The sequence below is a fragment of the Myodes glareolus genome, chromosome 1 (assembly GCF_982192425.1).
Source record: "Myodes glareolus chromosome 1, mMyoGla1.1, whole genome shotgun sequence".
In the NCBI taxonomy this organism is placed as follows: domain Eukaryota; kingdom Metazoa; phylum Chordata; class Mammalia; order Rodentia; family Cricetidae; genus Myodes; species Myodes glareolus.
Window position 1 is genome coordinate 78883726 of NC_142026.1, and position 23508 is coordinate 78907233.

The 23508-nt window shown below is 38.9% G+C and overlaps 1 protein-coding gene across 1 annotated transcript; it reads right to left on the bottom strand.

Moving 5' to 3' along the window:
• Positions 1-14055: 14055 nt before the first annotated feature.
• On the bottom strand, positions 14056-22873 carry Fpr2 (formyl peptide receptor 2). Its single transcript, XM_085691783.2, has 2 exons — positions 22776-22873; positions 14056-15261 (listed from the first exon to the last, which is right to left on the bottom strand). The coding sequence occupies exon 2, from the start codon at positions 15248-15250 to the stop codon at positions 14195-14197; it is 1056 nt and encodes a 351-aa protein (XP_085547909.2). The 5' UTR covers positions 15251-15261; positions 22776-22873; the 3' UTR covers positions 14056-14194.
• Positions 22874-23508: the final 635 nt, after the last annotated feature.

Sequence of the window (23508 nt, forward strand, 5' to 3'; positions counted from 1 at the left end):
TGTTGGGTAACTATCTTCCTTAATGCCCATTGCTAAACTGAGCTCACTCTGTTCACTTCTGCTCCAATGTATTGTGCTCATAGCAGCCTATGGAATACCTGATCTGTCACTTACATCCTGGTCCTAGCTCTATATTTCTAAACAACTACTAGCAAGCAAGCAGCATCTTTTGTAGTTCTCCATAGTAAGCGACTTCATTTTCCCTCATATAAAAAAAAAAAACAGTGAGGTATGAAAATAGAAGGAATGTCTATTGTAGTTCTAAAGCATGCTAATTTCTTCTGAACATAAATGAAAATAAGAACTTGTTAAATTGGTGCTTGAGAGACAATTTGCTTCATAATTTTTCAATTTAGAAAGTAGAATATGGTAAAACATTCTGTATCTATAACACTTTTGAAATTTCATAGACTAGGAAGAAGAATAATAGTGGTGTGTCATGGACCACCAGGATACAAGACATCCACTGGCAAGGCTCTTACACTTTTAGGCATATTTGATTTCACAGAAAGAAAAGAAAACATAATAATTTTCTTAATTTATTGTACTGTATATCTTTTATGAAATATTGATAAACAGTAGAAATGGGTCATAAAAACATAATTTTAGTTGATTAAAACATTGTTTTCTTCTGTATAAACTCATAAATCAAATAAAACTATGACAATTCAGTGAAATGGTTTAATGAATTCATAAAATATTGATACATATGTACTAATTGTATATATTGAGTGTTGAATATAAAATGATAAAATTTAAAACTGCATTCCTTATTCTTATGTTTTACGATATTTGCTGAAAGGGCAAATAATGATTATTAAGATCCAATTTCCATATGAAGAAAACCTGAAAATTATACAAGCAAAAGGTACAATATATATGGAGGTCCAAAACAGATGAAATCAATAACATTAAATTTAATGTTTTTATCATCAATGAAGGATGGAATAAATACAAATAGGCTGAACATAGTGACATGTCTTCAACATCAGAACTTTGTAGACAGTGGAAGGCAGATACACATGAGTTAATGCCACACTGTTCTAATTATGGGGTTTTGGGACAACAAGGGATACATATGGATATTCTATTACAGAAAAAGAATATAACATGAATCTCAAACACGAAAGAAAATAATAGTTCCAGCACAAAAAAAAGCTTTAATAAAATTAGATAAAGAATTATGAAGCCACATAATCACATCATGTTACAGTTGAATACGACATTTAGAATGGTATTGTACTGGTTTCAACCATTGTATTTAATTTATTAGTAGACAAAATTTAATTTTTAACTAAATTTTAAATTATTCTTCCTTCTTGAATGAGTCTTGTTTCTGATGTCAAGACAGGAGTTCTCATCTGGCCTAAATAAAATAATGTAGTAGCACTTGGGGCAAAGATCAAACCAAGGAGTGCAATACTAAAAGTCAAGATAGAAAAGACTTCCACAGCCACTATAACTTCCTCTTAGTGCTATGATATACAGGGAGAAAGGTGACCCAGACACACAAAGAACACCTGCATGCTGAATGGCAGAAAATTGGCTTCATTGAATGCATCAGACAGATTCCTGCAAAAGAAGGCCATGGTGTAGCTCCCAAGTGCCAAGGTTCACAGAACACAGTGAACGACAACTGTTGAACCCTTGTGACATACAATGATTATATGACCATATTCAGAATGAATATTTTGTTCAATGAAGGGTGGAAAGGTAACCAGTCCAATTCCATAGAAGACAGGTTAGATCAGTGTACAGATTAGAATAAGGAAATTAGGGGTCCTTAATACCATTAACCACCTCATCATTCTAGCTGTAACAATGATCTTGAAGGCAATAACCACTGTAATAGCATTGGTTGACACTGTGAAGAGTATCACAGTAAACAAAATTCCACAAGATGACTGCTACAAGATGCAGGTGACTGTGTTGGACTGGCCAATGAAGAGCAAGGAAGAGAGGAAACAGATAATAAGTATCCTTAGCAGGGTGTAGCTGAGAGCCCAAATATTGGCCATGACAATGGGAGTGCATCACAGACTTCAAGAACCACAGCTGTGAGTACAGACAAGCACAGCACTGTGCTGTTGAGAGCCCTTGCCAAGGGATAATCATGAACTGAAAAGCTCACAGATTTCTGGAAGCAGTGTTTTTTCTCTGAGTTTGCATAATGACTTTCTGCACTCTTCACATGCTGATCCTTTTCTGGTCAGAAATGAAGGTGACTGTAAGTCAATCCTCAGTCGTTCCCTTCCCCCTATGATGTTTCTCAGCCCCAGCTCCTTGAAATGATTCCTGAATCACCTTCATTTATTATTTCAGAAACAGATATTTAAGGGTTCTATGAATTTCATGTGTATACAGCTCTTTTGCCTATCTTAATAAATGTTTTTGTATGCTTTCCCTGATTTTGTGACTCTGATACATCTATTTTACAAGTCAAAAGGTTACAGAAAAATATTGAATAATCCTAATTTGATTCTGATATCACCTTATTAAAAATCTATAATTTCTAGGCATATATTTTGTACAATATAGACAATAGGCTGTGAAATTCATTACTTATATGATGTTATGTTTCAGGACTCATACATACCTATTTTTTTAAAACCCTCTGGGTACTCCAATTTTTTCATACTCCAAATGATCTTACCATTGCATTTTTGAAGCTTAAATCCTTCACTAGCAATATGTTTTTACTTCTCATTTTAACATTATTTTTGAACATATAGTGAGAGAACTATTGAAATATTTCTAAGTATTCAAAAAAGAAGTTTTGAATACTCTACCCCTAAACATTTGTGAGACTTGCCTTGAATTGAAAACATACACACGTTGGTTTATACTGCTGTATTTCCATTACATTAAACTTTTTGTAATTCTGGAAACTATAACGTCATCAATAAACTTTCTCTGTTTTACATTTTGAGCTAAACATTTATAGAGTTTATTTTCAGGAGAGTCAAATCTCTCTGCTGATATCTTGGGTTTTTTCCTTAGTGATTGTGGAACTCTAATTTTTTTCTCATGGTATCTTTTCAAGATAATCAGGCACAACTTATTTTTTGCTTCTATTCTGGGTATTTTGCTGTTGGCCTTTTTTTTTTACAATGTATGCCTCAAGTGTAGAAATCCCTATCTGGCTTAATAAAAGTATATAATATATTTTTCTTTACCTAATTTATATAAGGATAACACTTCTTTTTTAAAAATATATCTTGCTTATTCTATGAGATTGAGCCAGTGATACTTTGAATTTTTATCACATATAGGTTCACCCTATTTTGACTTGCATATGGTTTCAAAACATAGTGACTAACACAAAACTGTGTAGGATTTTGTATTCCTCACTAATGTGTTTCTACTCTATGTACATGGACATACCATATAGCTAAAGTTCAGGGAAGGGATATTTATAAAAGGAATATTTCATACTAGGTACTATGAACACAAATGAAGTTTCATGGTGGGGAGGTTATATCACAAAATGAGGAACTAGATGCTATCATTTAGTTTAGTCTACTTAATGTCAAACAACCTTCCAAATGTTTGTGTTTAGACAAACACTCCCAACCTTACCCAAAGAGGCCTCACTTCAAAGAGAACTGTGATAAAAGGTCAAGATATTGGACTGTGGAAGATTCTAAGACTATGTGATGTTTTAATTGCCATCCACAAACAAGGCGTTTTAAGTCATCCATCCCAACGTCCAAGGAATATATTGGAAAGAAAGGAAGAACAATTATAAGAGTAAGACTTCAAATTTCCTGCTTCCAAGCAACACATGCACTGAAATAAGAAACTCTTACAATTAAGGATGAGCTCACAGGTTGGTTCTGCATAAGTGTGGACTGAACAAAATTGAGAAAAACATCTTACCCTTCTATAGTGGTATATTATTTGTGTTTCAATAAATATAACTTGCGGACTGGAGAGATGGCTCAGAGGTTAAAAGCATTGCTTGCTCTTCCAAAGGTCCTGAGTTTAATTCCCAGCAATCACATGGTGGCTCACAGCCATCTGTAATGGGATCTGGTGCCCTCTTCTGGCCTGCGGGCATACACACAGAAAGAATATTGTATACCTAATAAATAAATAAATAAATAAATAAATAAATAAATAAATAAATAAAAATATAGCTTGCCTGAAGGTCAATGCAAAGCATTCACACTAACCAGCCATACAGGCTTGCACACACCTTTAATCCCTGCAGCTACACTAGTTATCCATAGAGACTGGGTAGTGGTGGTGCATGCTTTTAATCCCAGCACTAGAGAGACTGGATGAGACAGGAGCTTGTTCTCTTTCAGTCTGAAGAGTTCAAATAGGTAAGAGCTCTCTAGTGGCTTGGCTACTTTGCTTTTCTGATCTGCAGGTTGAACTCCAATATCTGTCTCTAGGGTTTTATTATTTGTAATAAATAGACTTCTCTTCTACAAATAAATTCAAAAAAGGAGTTAATTATTTCACTTGTGTAACAATTGATGATTACACAAACTTCCAAGCTATAGTCCAAATCCAAGGATCATAAAAATGATCATAATTAAACCAAATAGGCCACACATAAAAATATAAAAAAATCATAAATCTTGTAAAGGAACAATTAAGGATGAGATAAATTGACAAGTGTTAGTAGGAGGGAGTGTACCTGGGTTATGTTAAATATGGTGGGAAATTGTAAAAGACTGAACTTGACAAACATTAACCAAAATGAAGGCCCTGCCTGTCAGAAAATCGTAGGTTGCCTACAGACCTCCTCTCTCATTCACTCTCTCTTTCTCTTTCTCTCTCTCTGGCTCACTCTCTACTCCCTCTCTCTCTCTCTCTCTTCTCTCTCGCTCTCTCGCTCTCTCTCTCTCTCTCTCTCTCTTCCCCAGTCCCAATCCCCCATCTCATCTCCAGCTCTGCAGTAGAACAGTTATCGCAGCCTTTTGTGGCCCCTGTGTTCCCATCTCCTGCAGATCCCACAGATTTTCCCCATTCTACCTTTCCTCACCTGACTTGCTCATTTGTCACAGACATCAACTCTAGCAGGCACACCCTACTAGCCCAAGAGTCTCTCCTCCCAGGGCCATGAGTAGGCTGAAGGCAGACCCACAGTACTCCCACTACTCCTGAGATCAAATCTTCCCAGTTTCATCTCATCTATAGCAGAAAACATTTTGCCTCTCTTTCCTCTTTGACCCCATACCCAACAGATCACAAAGACATTCTCTTCCAACTTTTATTCACCCAAATCATTCTCTGTGAACACATAAGCTGAGTAGACCAAGAAACAGGTAACATACATCCATCACACTCTCTAAAATCCAGAGAGGAAACAGAAACTAAGGAACAAATCATGCACCCAACAAAGATAAAAGAAATCATGACCTAAACATGTAATCATTCAAAGCCCAGATTCCAAGATGTCAGCATAAAAACTCAACAACAACAACAAAAAAGAAAATCTGAGACACTGAAAGGACCAAACCTAAGGATACATCATCATCATCATACATGATCAGGGACACTTGATCAACCATGTTCATTGTTACTTCATTCAAAATAGCCAGAAACTGGAAACAACATAGATTTCCCACAAGAAAAGAATGAATAAAGCAAATATGGTATATTTACATAATAAAATATTACTCAGTGGTTAAAAATTATATCATTAACTTTGCAGGCAAATTGATTGAACTAGAAAAAGATCGTCCTGAATAAGATGATCCAGACCCTAAAAGATAAATATGGCATGTATTTGTTATGTCTGTAGATTAGCTGTAAAATAAATGACAACTAAGTTATACTCTATAGACTAAGGATGGTTAGGAATAGAGGAAGAGAATTGGGGTGAGGGGGTAATGTGGATCTCCATTAGAGGGAAGATAGAGCAGATTTTATGGACGAACTAAAATTAGAGGAGTGAGAATAGGAGGATAAGATGGGAAGGGGGAGGTGAGATGGAATTGAGACAGATAATGAAGGGAGGGACAGCTAAAAATGAAGGTCATTTGAGGGATGATATGGAAACCTAGTGCAGTGGAAACTTTCTATAATATATTAAGGTGACCCTAATGAAGTATACAAATAATAAAGGAGACAGAAACCCAACTAATCACCTCTTTATATCAAATGAAGCTTTTAGTACCAGGACTGTGTTTCATGTATTTGAGTGATCAGCTATATATGTCCTATGGAATTCCCCAAATAACCCAGGCTGCTGCCAAGACGATAGGTTGCTTTGTTTAAACTGACAGCACAGCATCACTGCTGAAGACAACACTCACACAACACATTGAACATGGAGAAGTCAAACTGTTTCTCCATAAAACCTTCACTCCCATGTTCCGGAGTCTATAACACAATACTCTGCAGGCTGCCAAAAGAGGAACGTAAACACCAACACAACCACAAAACTCTGGATCTCTAGTAAGGCTTGCCTGACAAATATGCTATGGTAATGGCACAAATCTTGTGGGAGTAACCAGCTGATGCCTGATTTGATTCAAGGCACATTCCATGACATGGAGCTCATTTCTGATGCTGCTTGTGCCACAGTGAACCAGGGGCTAGATACACCAAAGACTTTGGATAACACCACATACTACTGGTCTAAAAACTTGGACATCCAATGACATTCTGCTTTGCACATAGATCAGTGCCTTCTTCGGCCGTCATCAGAGAAGTTACCTCCTTTATTCCTGTAGCCAAAGGGAACAAATGTAGGGAGCCACAGCCAGATATCATGCCGAAAAAGAGAGACCCTGGTACACATAGGTTGAAGTGAGATATCTCCATCAAGTCCCTCCTCTCAGAGCTTAGGGAGTCCTGTGGAAGAAGAGACAGAAGGCGTGGAGAGACAGAAATTACAGAGGAAACAAGTGGCTCTGGATGAGAGAGCAAGTGGGGAGGGAAACTGAGAGGACTGGGGGAAAGGGAAAATGTATTCAGATTATATTGTATGAGAAAATAATCTATGTTTAACAAAAGAGAAACAAAGATTTAGAAATAATAAACTGTAGATAAAATTTATTTTCAGTAAAAATAAAACAGTTATGATAAAGATAAAAATACATACCGGGAAATGAGAAAAAACATTTTTTTAAAAAAGTTAATTAATTAACCAAAAATGTGTACTAGGGAAATCTATCCCAACTCTCCAATCACCTGCTGTGTAAATAAAGCTTATACTGGGAATAATCATTATCCAATCCATAAGTGAATCCTACATGTGACTGAAGATGGTTTGAAAACACAAAGAAATGGTTCTCAAAAACACCATGTGCTAACATCTATGATGAAATGAAACAGACTGTTAATATGTGGACAAAGTGGGTCTCTTGAGGGAACAATGTCTGAAGTGGATCAACAATCTAAATTAAGGAAGATTTCAATGGTTAGAGTGTTTCCTTTCAAGAGGAAATAAAACTAACAGCGATACTTAAATTCCCAATCAAGGAAAAAAGTCTATCTCTTACTTCTTTACAGTCCTTTTCCATTTGCTTAGGTATGGCAGACTCTTGTGGACAGGTTGGAAAGTTCTCAGTAAGCCTGTCTCATGGGAAATCTTATTGTCTGGACAAGGAGTATAATTACAGCAGCAGGCAGCCTTGCCTTCCTGGGCAGCTTTCCTGAATGTAGGCCCCCAGCTCTGACTGCACATAGACTGAGAAATCTGAGAAAAATGAAAGCTCTTAGCAAATGCTCAGACTTTTGTGAAAAATCCAAGTAAATAGAGTGTTTATGAGTAACATTGAACAGCTAGTTTGCAAATTCTTACACTACAATTGAAGATAATTGGTCTAGTATTAGTAGTTTGGGTAGTTTTGGTGTTATACAGGCCAAAATGTTTAAATCTTGGTCCAAGTACCATGAAACTGTTGTTAAGAGTAGGTTATTAAAGTAGTGTTCTAAAAGGGTATGTTATGACTTCAGATTCAATCTTTATACTTATTGTCTACTAGGGCTATGAATTTTAACTGATAACACTGTTTTCAGGGTTTGGATTCACCATGGAAACAAATTTTGGGGCATTTTGGTGAGAAATTTTATAGAGACATTTTCCTGAGGTGGAAAGAGCCACCACAAAATGGGTGTCAATATTTCACTGGCTTCTGCACAGACAGAATGCAAAGGAGATAGCAAGTGAGAATCACATTCTTTGCTCTCCAACTCTGGTGTGTAAATGCAATGTCAATCCCTCCTCTGGTTCCTAAAACATTCTTTTCCTACCATGATGGACTGCACACTCACCAAGTCAGTCAAAATAAACCTGCATTCCCTTCAGTTACTTATGTTGTCTATTTTTCTGAAGTAGCAAAGCCAACACACACACACACACACACACACACACACACACACACACACACACACCTGTATGCTATTTTACCTTGACAGAAGCTGACAAAGTAAAATGCCCCTCTTACTGAAATTTCTTCAGATAGGTGACAAAAGAAACCTATCAGGGTTTTGAGGCAGTGACAGAAAACTTATTAAGGCAAACACTCTATTTATAAGACATGTTTGGTCATTAATAAAGTTTAAAAATAAAATTTTCCATTAATCAGAGTCAGAGAATGAGAAAATAGTCTATGTTGGCTGTTTTTCTATGAAGTTCCTATTGGTAGTTGAATATTGATTGTTAGCAAAAGAGTTTCCAAGGATCATTACATTCTGAAAATTATTTTTTGTTTTTATGAAAGGTCAAAGCAATGAGATAAGTCACAGCATGACTTTGTAAGTTTTGCTGGCCATTGTATCATTGTATCATCTGCTTGGATAAAGACAACTATTGACCCTGGGGAACATTTGGAGAAGTTCAATGACAGCCAAACTTAGGCAGTGAGGGCAACAATCAAAATCAGAAATCTGGTGAAGATGTAATTGAACAAGAGGTCTATGTTACAGCCCCAGCAATCAACAGAACTTGACAGTTCAGATGCCTGGTTCTGGCTTTAGAATTAAGGATAGCAGAGGAATATAAAAAAAGAACATGCGAGATGTCTCAGAGGGTAGTAGCTCTTTGTGTCAAGCCTAGGGACCTGAGTTCTCAGACCCACATGGTGGAAGCAGAAAATCTACTCACAAAAGTTTGCCTTCTGACTTACATAAGCCTGCCATGGCATGTGAGTATGTAAAAATATAAAATAAATAAGTCAGATAGTGGTGGTGTATGCCTTTAAGCCTAGCACTCAGGAAGCAGAGGCAGGCAAAGCCTAGCCTCTAGCCTAGCCTTTGAGGCTAGCCTGGGCTACAAATTAAGTTCTAGGAAGGAAACACAGAGAAACCCTATCTTGAAAAAACAAGCAAACAAACAAAAATAATAGATTCAAAAAGAAACTTAAAATCAACTATTTATAAAAGTAAATAAATAAATAGATGGTTGAGCAAATCAGCAAATGAACTAATGAATGAGACAGCATTTTACAGAATAGTGTAGAGGGTAGAGGGTTGTTCAGTGTCCGGACACACACAGAAGTGAATCTGTTCCACCTTGACTGAAGGTCAGAGAGTTTGAGCTTATCTTTGCTCTTTCAAGTTGTTGACAACAGGTGTGGCTACACATCCTGACCTAGGGTATGGTGACTTGGTGTTTTGGACATTAAAATGGCCCATAGAAGTGGATCTGCTCCACCCTGACTGAAAGTAAGAGAATTCAAGCCTACTTCTGCTGTTTCATTTAAAATAGGTTTGACACAGGAAGTGGCTGCTGACAGAATACTCGGTCTAGAGTATGTTTACTACATATTACTTCCCCAAACATCAAATACCTTACTCAGGAAATAATGGCTTGATGTCTCAAGTATTGAAGCAAGTAACTGTTTCGGTTGTCCTTTGTGTCATGTTAAAACAGGCTTTTGCCTTCTCCACACACACACACATACACACACACACACACACACACACTTTTGTTTTGGGGTATAAAAGTGTATGGAAAATAACAGAGGGCAAATTCAGTATTCAGGATCCACTGAGTTGCCCTCCCAGTACTACCCTGTGTCTCTGTGTTTCTTTATCTCTGTTCCTTCTACCTAACATTTCTAATCCACATGCCCCTACCCTGGAACATTCAAACCCACCGTGGCTGAACCTCAGCAGAAGTTACCCGAAAAGGTAGTTCATGACAGTTCTGTGTCCATAAGGGGAGCAGACTGCACATGCCTTGCCCAAACCTTGTTTCTCTTCTTTACTAACATAACTGGCTGGCAAAATGTCCAGCTACAGTAACACATCCTCCAGTTGTCCTTCTACCTTATGCTAGTATATATTATGCAACAAGATTCAAGGTCTCTCTCCTATCAGCACTCAGGAAGCTGTGATTTTTCTAGGAGACTTTATTTTTGAAGCAACTCTGGAAAAGAGAGGGACAATATTAGAAAGAAGAAGCATGTACCCCTAACTCCTGGGAGGCAGACAGACATCTATTTTTCTGCTTTCATGGGAGCCAGGTGGGAGCCCTTGTACAAAATATATTAAACTTTTATGTGTAACCTTTACTATTTTATACAATTAAATTATCATCTATATTTAAATACTTTTACCATCTAACAAAGTGCAGGTTGCCTCGTGCTATCCCTTACACAATTTTGGTTGACTCTTCTCTCCCTCAACTACCTGCTTCCCATTCCCACTTAAACATATGGTCCCCGTCATTTCCCCTTCCAATTTCACATCACATGTGTTCTACTAACTACTTCGGACTCCTTTCCCTAGAGACTTCTTTCCATCTCCTCTTGGGCACATTCCTAGTCACTCGTTCTACACACACACACACACACACACACACACACACACACACTCTACCTGTGTAGCCAGACTGCCCTACTATGAGCAGTTGACTCAATAATTGCTTTAATAAGAAACACAGTGAGAACCATACGAGGTTATCTTGAAAACACAGAGATAGATAGATAGATAGATAGATAGATAGAGAGAGAGAGAGAGAGAGAGAGAGAGAGAGAGAGAGAGAGAGAGAGATATTTCATACCCCAGAACATGTGGTATTCTTCACAAAGGCCTGGTGCAGGAGTCCCTGAAAGGAGGATGTGGGCAGAAGTCTAACATAACATTTCAAAGATATCCTGCTGTTTCTAAGGTCTTATGCCCTGTATGTTCTTGAAACAGCAGGGGTTTGCAATTTGAGTGTCACTGTTTTGTTCTTCTGGATGAACAGATTCTCAAAAGTTGGTGTAATTGACAATTAGTTAGAAAGAACTTAGAGTCTCCTTCTATTACCCATATGTGCCACAAATCATGACTCGGGTAAACCAACATACCCACACCTGAATCCGCTTTTGCCTGGATTCATAAAAGTGTCTACATGAACCATGTGTGTACAGGGCTTATGGAGAAGAGGAGGGGTGTTGGATTTCCTGGAACTGAGTTTATAGATGGTTGTGAGCTGAACTGCCCTTGGGTGCCAGAAACACAGATCCTCTTCAAGAGCAGTAAGTTCTCTTAACCACTCAGCCATCTCTTCCAAACAGTGTTAGATAGTTTTTATGTTGACTTGAAGAAAGTTATAATCATCTGGAAAGAAGAAAGCCTAGTCAAGAAAATGCCTCCATAACATGGGCTGGTCGGTGCCGGACAGTGGTGACACACATCTTTAATCCCAGTACTCTTTTTTGTGGGGGAAGCAAAGCAGCTGGCCAAGATGATGAATCACCGGGCAGGCTTTCACTAACACAAAACCACAGTAGTCCTGCGGATGGGTGAGATGAGATGCCATCCCCAGATTCCCCAATCAGAGCTGAAACACACATTCTGAAATGAAAGGAGATTCCTAGCTTTACCCATCATAGTTCCTTGTCCAGCTGCATTTAGGAATTCAGCAGGGGGCGCTCAGAGGAAAAGAAGCAGTTCTAAGGTAACAGACCTGAGATGTAAGGCTAACTTGTTTCTTGCTTTGTGTCTGGAAAGCCACAAGATGGCGCATTGTGTTCGGTAAACTGCTTTGCATCTTACGTGAGACAAATTGAAAGACTGAAGCCACCCATCCCAGGGTCTTTCGTCGTGTGTGCCTTTGACTTTTTTATTAGAAATTTCAAATTTGGAGAACTTCTGTTTCTACATGACTGGGTTCCCTTTATTGAAGTACCCTTAATTCAGAAGAAATGAAGGAAAAGGGACTGGAGTTTAACTTATATTTCTTTTTAAAACATTTATACATAGCTATTCCACTTGTGGCCATATACTCAAAGGGCTCCATAGTCTAGTATAGATACCTACTTATCCATGCTTATTGTTGTTGTATTTACAATATACAATGAATGAACACAGCCTATATGTATTTAACAACAAATAGTGAAGAAAAAAGAGGTCATGAACTTGAAAACGTGCAAGCAGGAGTATATGGGAAGGCTTGGAAAGAGGAAAAGGAAGGGGGAAACGATGTAACTGTATTATAATCTCAAAAAAGAAAGAAAATGAGGGGAAGGGACATACAGGGCAACAGAAGGAGTAGTGGGTGAAATTGTCCAATAAATTTAATCAGTAAAAAAATATATAGGCAAGGATTAAAACAAAATTCTTTAATTTTTTCTTATTGACCCTTCTTCATTATCAAGAAAACAACACAACTATCTTTATATTTTTGAGGGTTTTTTTTAAAGTTTTTTACTAAAAGTTCAGCTACCTTGACATAGTATTTCTTATGAGTTAAAGAATGTTGGAGAGTCTCATCTCTCAGACTCTCTTGCTAAATTCCTTCCCAGGGGAAACATAAGCAATTTCTATAACTTTTCTTAAGCTCCCCAAATCTCTTCAGGTCTACCCTTCTCAAAACATTCCAGAGTATGGCTCAGACAAAGAGAACTTTGGAGAACCAATGGGTGTGTTGAGCTTCCTCACAGATCAGAGGTGATGGGTTCCTCGAAGGAGTACAGTCACTCTTTCCCCAGCCAACCTCACCTAAAAAGCCTTACCCTGCAGGGCTTCTTCATAATTACATACACAGAGTGTATATTCAAGTCTTCTCCAGACTCTGTATTCTAGCACCTTCCCAAGGTCACCTGAAGAGTGATCAGGTGTTATGGAAGAACTGGATATGCAGATATAAATTCTATTCCCTACTCTGCCCCTCTATGCAGGCTGTAAACTGCCAACAATGCAAGGGGGAGCAACTGGAGCAACTGACTCTCCAAGATGTTTGTGCAAGAGGATCATCACTAGTGGCAATGTTCTAAGTGGTATGTATTCTAAGTAAACCAAAGGAGCGAAGACAGGTCTGAATATTTTTCCACCACCTCTTCTCTCGTTGTTCCTTTATCTTGTCTATGTTATTGTTTTATTGGTTTTGAAGTTTAAGATTTTCTACATGTGATACTGGTTCCTATTTTCCCCTTCAAACCACCACCACCACCCTTTTCTCTATTATCCTCACTCTCATTATTCTCCTTTGTCTCCCTAGACAGGCTTGCTTCAACACACACAAACACACACGTATAGTTTTGTGTTTATATATAAAATCTAAGAACCACAAATGAGAGATGATACATAATGTCTTTCTGTGTCTAATTAATTTATTTAATGTACCTCTTTCCAGTGGCACATGTTTCCCTGTAAACCACATAGCTGTTTGGGGAACTGGTCTTGAACTATTCTCTCCTGCCTCAGTCTCCCAAATGCTGCTATTATAGGCAGACATCACAAAACCCAGCAAAATTTTACCTTTTAATGATAAAATTATTTTTAAGGATTTAATTTTTAATTATTTGTGTGTGTGTGTGTGTGTGTGTGTGTGTGTGTGTGTGTGTAAAGGTAGGTTCATATGAGTATAAATGCGTATAAATGTCACTGAATTCCCTAGAGATATCAAGAGCTGTAAGTCAAGTGATGTAGGCACTTGGAACTAAACTCAGTTCCTCTGCTAGAGCAGAAATTTCTCTTAACTCCTGGGTTATCTCTTCAACCTCTGAAATAGTATAATTTTGATTTTAACATCTACTATCTTATCTAATCTTTGCAAATATGTATGCATTACTATTTTTTCTCTCTTGTAATGTTTTGCCACCTTAGTCTTACCCAAGGTTATACACTAAATTGAAAAACCCCAAAAGAACAGCAATATTAGCTTTGATTTTTATTTCTTTCCCCCAATTCAGGGGATACAGAAGCATTTTTCCAGATTAATAATGCTCTAGAGCACCGTATAAGGCGGGATAAAAGTGAAATGGCGTGGAACAAAAAGCATCCCCCAGTCCTTTCCTCATATAGCCTTTATCTCGATGCCTTCCGAAGCTGACGCAGAATTGGTGCCTGTACCACTGATCTCCGCAGTGTCCTCACTCAGCGCTCTCTCCAAACTGGAAGGCAGGGAATGAATCAGTCTTTCTCTAAAGTCCTGGCCCACAAAAACATAGAGCATCGGGTTGAGACAGCTATTGAAGTAGGCCAATGAGCTTGTTGGGTGAACCAACATGTCAAGAATTTTATAACCCCCACCAAAAAGTGACTCTTTGAGCCAGACTGTGCCTAAAAGGGCCACCAGTTGAAAGGGAAACCAACAGATAAAGAAGGAAGCCATGACTGCAGTAAGGACACGTAAGGGACGGCTGGAATTAACAAGGGCTCTTCTGTGGATCTTGGCAGCGATGAGTCCATAGCAGATGGCAACGATGGACATGGGCATGCTGAAGCCAATAATAAACCTGATGATTCCTCTAGCTGTTAGCATAGTGATCGCTACATTCAACCGTCCCATATCAGTGTCAGCCCAGGACGCAAAGCTGAATGTACAGTACACATGCCCTCCTGGAATTCTAACCGTAGTCAAGAAGAGGAAAATGGGCAACGTGAGGATGAGAGCAAGAATCCAGGGTCCAATGATCACCTTCCTAGCCAGGCTCACAGTGCGGTGATTCTGAGCCCAGACTGGATGCAGGACACAAATACAGCGATCCAAGGCGATGAGAGCAATCAGGAAGACACTTCCAAATAGGTTTATGTCCACCACAATGTGAACTAATTTACACATGAACCAGCCAAAAGGCCATTTTTCTTTCATGGCCATTGAGGTGATGAGGAATGGTAGAGTAGCCATGAAAGAGAAGTCAGCCAAAGCCAGGTTCAGATAACAGATAGTGGTGACCGTGTGTGCCATCCGAAAACCAGCTACCCAGATCACAAGCCCATTGCCCAGCAACCCGAGGAAAAATGTGATGGAGATGACCACCATTGAGAGGATCCACAGAACTCTGGATGTGATAGAATCATAGACAACCACTTCTGATCCATTCAGAGGGATGGAGTAGTTGGCTTCCATTCTGTCTGCATCTGAAAAATTTCAACAACAGCCTTTTCTCAGATGTAGCTCCATCTTATATCACCCCTATTCAGAATCCACACCACCTCCTACCACAGAGGATCCATTTTACCAGTAATACTGTAAAACTAGCACTCTACTAGATGTCTTTCTGAGATGACATAGTTCTCCACATTTTCCACATTCCTAAAACTATGGATGATTTTCAGACTGACTAAAAAAGAATAATAAACTCCCATGCTCCAGCAGCAATACTGAACAGAGGGGGTGAATAGACAGCAAAACATGGGTGATAGTTTAGCACTCTGAGCAAATCAGTGGACTCAGTAGACAATCCCTTGGTGAAGGTTTTCCCTCGGTTCTTATGTTCACAAAAGAAACAATTCAGGTGAGATGCCAAAAGTATAATCAAAAAGTTCTTTTTAACAAGGACCTGTACACTCCAGAGAAAGAGAAAAAGACACAGAAAGACAGACAAACAAAAAGAAGAGACAGACACAGAGAAAGAGAGAAACAGACAGCCGGATAGACAGATAAAAGATATTAGAGTTGGCTGAACCAAAGAATGAGTAGCAGCCCACTAGGCTCTGCATTGTGGATTTCAAAGACTTTTTTTTCAAAGATTTATGAGATAGGTGATATACATATGGAAATAAGGTGACCCTTTATTCAAATTTGTAGTAGTCCAGATGCTACTTTTGAGTACTGATTACAATGATACACTTACAGTTTTACAAAAATGGGAGGTGAAAACACAGTCCAGTGAATATCATAACAAAGCTGAGGTCACGTTTATACCCTTTGTTAATGTGTAAGTATGGTAGCTGGTGATGTTTCTCATTGTCTTGGATTCTTATATAGTAGAAAGACCTTAACTGCAGTGTAAGGGATGCTTAAACATAAAGGGGCATTCCAGACATGGCTACTATGACAGCAGCAGTTTTCTTCACATCTAACTTCTTACTTACATGGTCTTGAGTTCAAAATATGATTCCACCGGGCCTTGGCAAATGGTGCCAAGACCTCCACCTTCCAAACTCACTGCCTTCCTTCAACCCCAGATTTAGACAGTTTTCAAGTTTCTGCTTCTCATCATTGTGAGGATCCTTGACTGTTTGCCTATTATTTCTGTTCACCTAAGGCATTGGCTTTAGCCCGTTGTTTAAGTGGAGATTGAATGACTGCCACCACTGCTTGGTAGTGTATTGTACTTTGTGATTCTACAAAGGGAGGAAGTTAGTGAGGAATGGATAACATCTCTACCTTCAAGCTAGTGCCTTTCATTGCTCTTTCTTGTTATGAAGTTTCTCACTCATTGTTATACTAAGAGTGTGCATGACTGCACAGCTTCACATTGTGTGGGATAGAGGGTGAGTCTTAATGAGATTTGGTGGAGTTTGTGGACTTCTCCTTAAAGACCATGCACTGTGTAATTATTATGGAATTTAGATTTATCTATATAAGAATTCTAAAAGGTTCATTATTTCTTGTTTTTGTAAGATTAGAATGATGTTAAGAGAAAAAATAATACCTGAAATCTACACAAATAGAGAAAGGACAGATTTTAGTCTAGCTGTGTCTAACCTCTGAGTCCTTCCTCTGTCATACCAAATGTGACAGATATTGCTAAATGTGCCCTCCCCAGCATCTAATCATTTGTTGTTCTCTGCTAAGCAAACCACAGTTTTGTTCATGGAAGTTGTCCCTCTATCTACTTTCAAATCTAAATCGTGATCAGTCTAGAGACTATCTCGAATCTTCACTTTGTCTTCACAGGACAAAATTCTCAATGATAACACAATGGTAGTAAGTCCTCAAGGGGCCTCTGTGATTGCTTTTCTAGCTTCCTAAAAATAAGATTTCCTTTTACTGTGTTTCCTGACTTAGGGTCAGATCATGTCTATAGCCATCAACCAAGAAGTCTTGGACCCACAGTCAGGTTCAGGAAACTTGGAATATTTTCTTATGCTATGGCATGTGGACCACAAAATCTGCCTACAGGTTATCTGTTGAAAAACCCACACGTTTGGGCACCAGATGAAATGGCACAGTGCGATTGGTAATAAAAGATTTGCCAGACTAGCTTAATACAAAATATACAACTTTAATAAACAGAAGAAAAGAAACTTACAAAAACCAGGGTTCCAATGATCCAGGAACGCAGAGGGCAAAGAGGATGGGACTAGTGCACCTGGATCTTTTATTTGTTTTGTGTGGCCCCAGGGGGACACACCCTAAGCAGAATGTGATTGGCTGAAGTTCCCCATCACTTATTTATTGGCCTAAGGATGTTGTATCAGTAATGGAGAGCTGGTCTAGACCCCCTTGTGATGGGATGGGAGCATAGCTTAATGTTAGAGCCTCTACCTGCCTAGAATTCCCCCAGTGAGGAGCTCAGGCCGCAGTTCCCTAGTAGGGGCACATTTGTAGTGTGCAAGAAACCCTAGATTCAATCCCAAGCAGTATAATTAAATAAAAATGTAGGAAGAAACATCTCAATTATTTATAAACCCTGCCTTAATATGTATTTGCACAAAACCTAAGGTAATTTTGCATAACTATAAAAAACTGTAGACTTATACATCTATCTTTTAAAAGGAGCAATAATACTGAGCTCTTCCTTGGTTGAATGGTTGGTTACTTGGATACATGGTTGGTTAAGATAGGGCCTGGCTATGTAGCCAAGCTGACTGACATACTCCTAACCCTTCTGCTTCAACTTCCAGAATGCTGAAACTACATATGTGTGCTACAACAGTTTCATCCAGAAATTTTCTTCAAACTCAAACATTTCCATCAAGAGGCAGAAGGCAGCTTCCTGAGTTTCAGGAAATTTCACACGCCTTGGAGAGTTGAAGCTTAAAGAATTGCTTCTCTCCATGGTCGTAGGAATAATAAACATCTACTGGGATAGACTTTGACCAGCAATTGCTACCTGACCTGTCAAGTTGTCTGTAAGTTATGCAGAATGTTGCAGGGATACAACTTCATGAGTCTTCCTTCACTCTTGTTTGAGCTGGGCTTTTTGGTCACAGAACTACATCTGAGTCATCCCTTCTCCTGTAACTCCTTACCCATACTCTTGTTAGTAAACCCAATAAAAATTGTCAACTCACCAAACTGCACTTTGATGTAACCATTACTTTGGTCTGCCATGGGTCCTCCAGGATGAATAGGCTTGTGTCTTGTTTCCTCGGGAAAACTTACACAACACAAAGCCAGAAATTTCTCACCTCTAATTCTCATGATAATATTGAGAGACAGCACCATCCCTCTTTCATCAGGTCAAAGTCATACTCAAAGGATTTCGGTATGGTTTTTGTTTCTGTCTTTGTTTGTGTTAACAGCAATAAGCACCAGAAGTCTAATTAATTCCAGAGCTCCCAAATTTGCCTCACTGATTAGCTTAATTTGACAGGACCTGCCTCAAGAACTGGCAAGCCTCACATGTGATATGATAGTGATTTCCCCTCCTTGGTTTCGTATTACACTTCCTTATTTTCTTTTCCTCACCTCTCACTTTCACCAAAGTCCTATGCAGGACATTGTGTAATGAAATTCAGGATTTCTCAACCCTGGTACTGTGGACATCTGCCACTACTTAATTGTGGTTGGGTGTGGTGGAATCCTGTACATCACAGGATGTGTAGCAGCTCATCTACTGGAGTTCAGTAGCAAACCTTGTCCAGCTATAATAATCAAAATTATCTGTAGATGTCAAACATCCTCTGGCAGACAAAACCACCCGCAATGGAAAACACTGGTGCGATATAAATTTTCCTGAACTCTACATTCAGATAACTGTATTTTATTTATTTCTTTTTTATTTTCTATGTGCAATTCACATGGGTGCACCTGTGTACATCCATATGCCTGTTCTTGTACATGTGGATACCAGAGGCAAATATCTGTTGTCTCCATCAATTGATCCTCCACCTTATTTTCTGAGATATGGTCTTGCACTGAACCTGGGGCTTACTGATTGGGTGGCTTGTTAGCTAGTGAACTCCAGATCTCCTGCTATATCTGCTTCCCTAGAACTGGGGCTACAGATGGGTGATGTTGTGCCTGATTTTTGTGTTGTTTTTGTTAAGGTAGGTACTTGGGATCCAAGTTCGGATCCTCATGTTGTTGTGAGCACTTTATCCACTAAGCAGTCTCCTTAATCCTAATGAGTCTGTTTTCTAATCATATCTCTATTGCTGTCAATGTCACTTCTTTGAGCCTTAGCTTCTTCATCTGCTGGTCAGGAATGGCTTTATAGTGGAGAATAATTTTTCCAAGTGAGGATAGAATGAGAATAAACACAGAAACTTTCCATGTTGGACCAAGTGAGTCTTCAATAAATGTTAATTTACCCCTGTCTTCACCATTCTATACTGTGTTTTAGGAGTCATTTGTTGACTATGAATTATAGAAGTTCCCACTCAGAGACAAATATGTTTCCATGACTGAGGATGTGCCTCAGTTGGAAAATTACCTGACTAACAAGTACTTGTTTCTGGAATTGATCTCCAGCACTGCACAAAACTAAGTATGGTAGTATACATCTTCAACCCCAACAACCTAGAGGTGTAGGCTTGAGGATCAGGAATTTAGTGTCATCCTTGACTATATTTTGAGTTCAAGAGATAGTTACACAGACAAGAGCATGGTTGTGACAATACTAACTAGTTCTGTGGACACTGTCCACACTGGAACAAGTTCATTAATATTTTACAACTCGCTGGGAGGTGGTGGCGCATGCCTTTAGCCCCAGAACTCGGTAGGCAGAGGCAGGCAGATGTCGAATCCAAGGCCTGCCTGGTCAGCAGAGCAAGTTCCAGGACAAGCTCCAAAGCTACACAGAGAAACCCTGTCTCAATAAACAAACAAATAAAAAAATAGACTTTATAACTCATCCTAGCTCTTGCAGATTACAGAAGGAAATGATGTAAAGCATATGTATTCTGAGATGTTGTGAGTACTGAATAATATGATTTATGATGAGAATAACAATAGAACAGTTAAATGAGTTAAGATTTAGACCAGCAATATTTATTATTTAAATAAATATTTAAACTATTCTAGTTAGAAAGAGGTAGGGCCATCTTTTGAGTCCAGCCATGCTTTTAACCGTATTCCACATTATGTTCCTCACTGTATCCAGTTCCCCGCCGCTTTGTAATATATGATGCACTCTATGATCTTCAAATCATTGATATAAGAAATGTTACACAACAAGGAAGGACAAATGGAAAAACGAAGGTGTAAAAGATCATCTCCTTATAACAGCCTTATCTTAGGATACGCATCACCATTCTTTAACAGATGAAACCATGGCTCTGAACAAGAAGGGACTTTGTAGAAACAGCACTTTTTTGCCAATTATCTCTACTACTTACCGTCCTCATTTCCTGTCTATGAAGTGAGTATTCAGGACAGAGGAGATAGCTCACTATAAAACTTTTGCCGTGTAATGAGAACCTGAGTTCAGATCTCCAGCATCCACATAAAAACCAAATATGGTGGCATATCTATGACTCCATCTGTGGGAGAGGGTGGAGAGAGGAGGATCTGTGGAGCTTCCTGGCCAGATTATCTAATCCATTATTAAGTTACAGCCTCAAGGAGAGTCTTTACCTCAAAAAAGTAAGAAAGATAAACAGTAACTGAGTCTGATGTCTAATGTTGATCACTGACCTCCCCACATGTACACTTATACACATACATGAACACAGATAGAAACCCATACATACTAAACTGATTATTCTGTCCCTTTAATTTCTCCTCAAGCTAAATCATCTCCTCTGCCATTTCAAAGCCATATTCTCTCTTTTTAAATGATACCAATTAACTGAGGAGTTTTCACTGTACCATCAGCTATCTTTCTAAGTTACTACATACACTAGTTCCTGAGGGGAAAGAGCTGTCATTCACGTCAAATGGCCTCTTCACACGCACACTGGCTCTGACTCACACCCAGAAATTACACTCTTAGACTCCTGAGGTTTTTTCTTCTCTTTTCTTCCTAACCAAGACAAGACATGGGGATATACTTTCCAGCAGACCATAATCACTGACATGTGAATGTTGTCATGTCACTTCCCTTCAAGAATAAATCATTCCCAGGCAATCGTTATCTTTCACACCAGTAATCCCAACTGTTTGGGGAGGCTACGATAAGAAATAGGGCTAGAGAGATAGCTCAGGAGATAGAGAGAGGTTAAGAGCACTATCTTTCTTTCAGAAGTTCTGAGTTCAATTCTCAGCAACAACAAGGTAATTCTCAACCATCTATAATGAGATCTAGTGCCCTTTTCTGGCATGCAGGCATACATACGGACAGAACACTATATATAATAAATAAATAAATCTTAAAAAAAAAAAAAAAGAATTGCCTATTCAAGGTCTGCCGCAGCTATAGAACAAGTTCCAGTTCAGCAATTTACTGGAATTATGGCTCACAATAAAAAATAAAAAGAAGGGGGCTGGAGTGATCACTCAGCAATTAAAAGCATTGCCTGCTCCTTCAGTGGATCTGAGTTCAATTCCCAAAATTATCGTGTAGACTTAAACCATCTATAACTTCAATTCCAGGAGATTCAATGGTCTCTTCTGGTCTTCTCATGCACCAAGAAAGTGCATGGCACAGGGACACACATTCATGGAAAATACCCATACACATTTTTAAAAACTTTGGCAAAGGAAACACAATGCTGAGGATGTAGCTAGAATCTGCCTAGAATCTGCCTAGAATCCCCAAGTAGTGATGGACTTGGCAGTGTTACTCAGTGGCGGAGCACTTGTGTAGTATCCCCAGTAAGGTTCAGTATTCATCAGTGCAGCATTTGGCTAGCATATGAGTGACATTACATTCAGTTGAGAGTGGAGTAGAGAAAGAGAAAGGAGAAAGAGGAAAAGATAAGCTCTGTTTTATTGAAGAGATTTCTTCCCCTGAAAAGAATTTATAGCTCAACTGTAAAACCTATAATTATTCTTTATACTTCCTTACCTCCCCACTTCTCCTTAACTCACTGCATATTGATCCGTGTCTCTGTCACTGCACCAAATTGGCCTCATCAAGGATGTGGACTCCAGGTTGCCAAATCCAATGAATCATTTTCAGTTTTTATGCTAATATCTCCCAAAGCACAGTACCAATTAGACACCTTTTTCCTTCCTAAGTAACAGTTTTCTTGTGCTTTAAGATAACAAAAGATGCAGAGAGCAAATTCTTAGTTGCCTTTATGCCAGCCAATGGCTGGATGTATAACAGCCCAAAAAATCAGACTGCCTCCACTTGAAGTTTTATAAGTGGGTTCAGCTCAGGTCTGCATGCTTATAAGGAACATACTTACAGACTAAGCCTTCTCCCATTACCTCCAACTGTATTCTATCTTCAGCATATTCTAAACCATGAACTCTGAAGTCACCTATTGAAAGTAAATGTTATACCTAATATCTCTGCACATAATTTTATAAAGTGTCCATTATATAACAGACATTCAAAAAGTAAGTTTTCAGTTGTTGGAGTATGACTTACCACCAGCTGAAGTCCTCTTCCTAAGGCTAACTTCCTATGGTGTAACTGAAGCAACTGTCAGGAGCATTTATCACAAGCTATTGCAGGTCATAACACAATTACACCTGATTCTGAAAACTGTGGCTTTCTTCTGCAATTTCACTTCTGCAATAACAACTATAATATCTTCCCATCACCATGCAGTTTCATATAATGTGTACATGTACTCTTATGATTGCATCTCAATCTTATGGGCACACACATCCATGGATGGTGAAATAGATGACTTTTCATTTAGCTATATAGTTTGTTGTGGTTGTTGTTGTTTTTTCTCCCCTCTTCCCACTTCTATCTCACTCCCCCACTCACCCTCCTCTCCTTTCCCTCCAGTCCTACCAGATGGCAGAGTACCCTGCCCTGTGAAAAGTCCGAGGCCCTCCCCGTCCAGGCTTAGGAAGGGATGCAAATAGAATAGGATCCCAAAAAGCCAGTACATGCAGTAGAGACAAATCCCAGTGCCATTATTATTGGCTTCTCAGTCAGCCCCAATTGTCAACCACATTCAGAGGGTCCAGTATGATCCCATGCACGTTCAGCCCCAGTCCAGCTGGATTTGGTGAGCTCCCATTTGCTCAGACACACTGTCTCGGTGGGTGGACCAACCCCTTGTGGTCCTGACTTCCTTGCACATCTTCTCCCCCCTTCCGCTCTTGAACTGGACTTTGGGAGCTCAGTCCAGTGCTCCAGTGTGGAT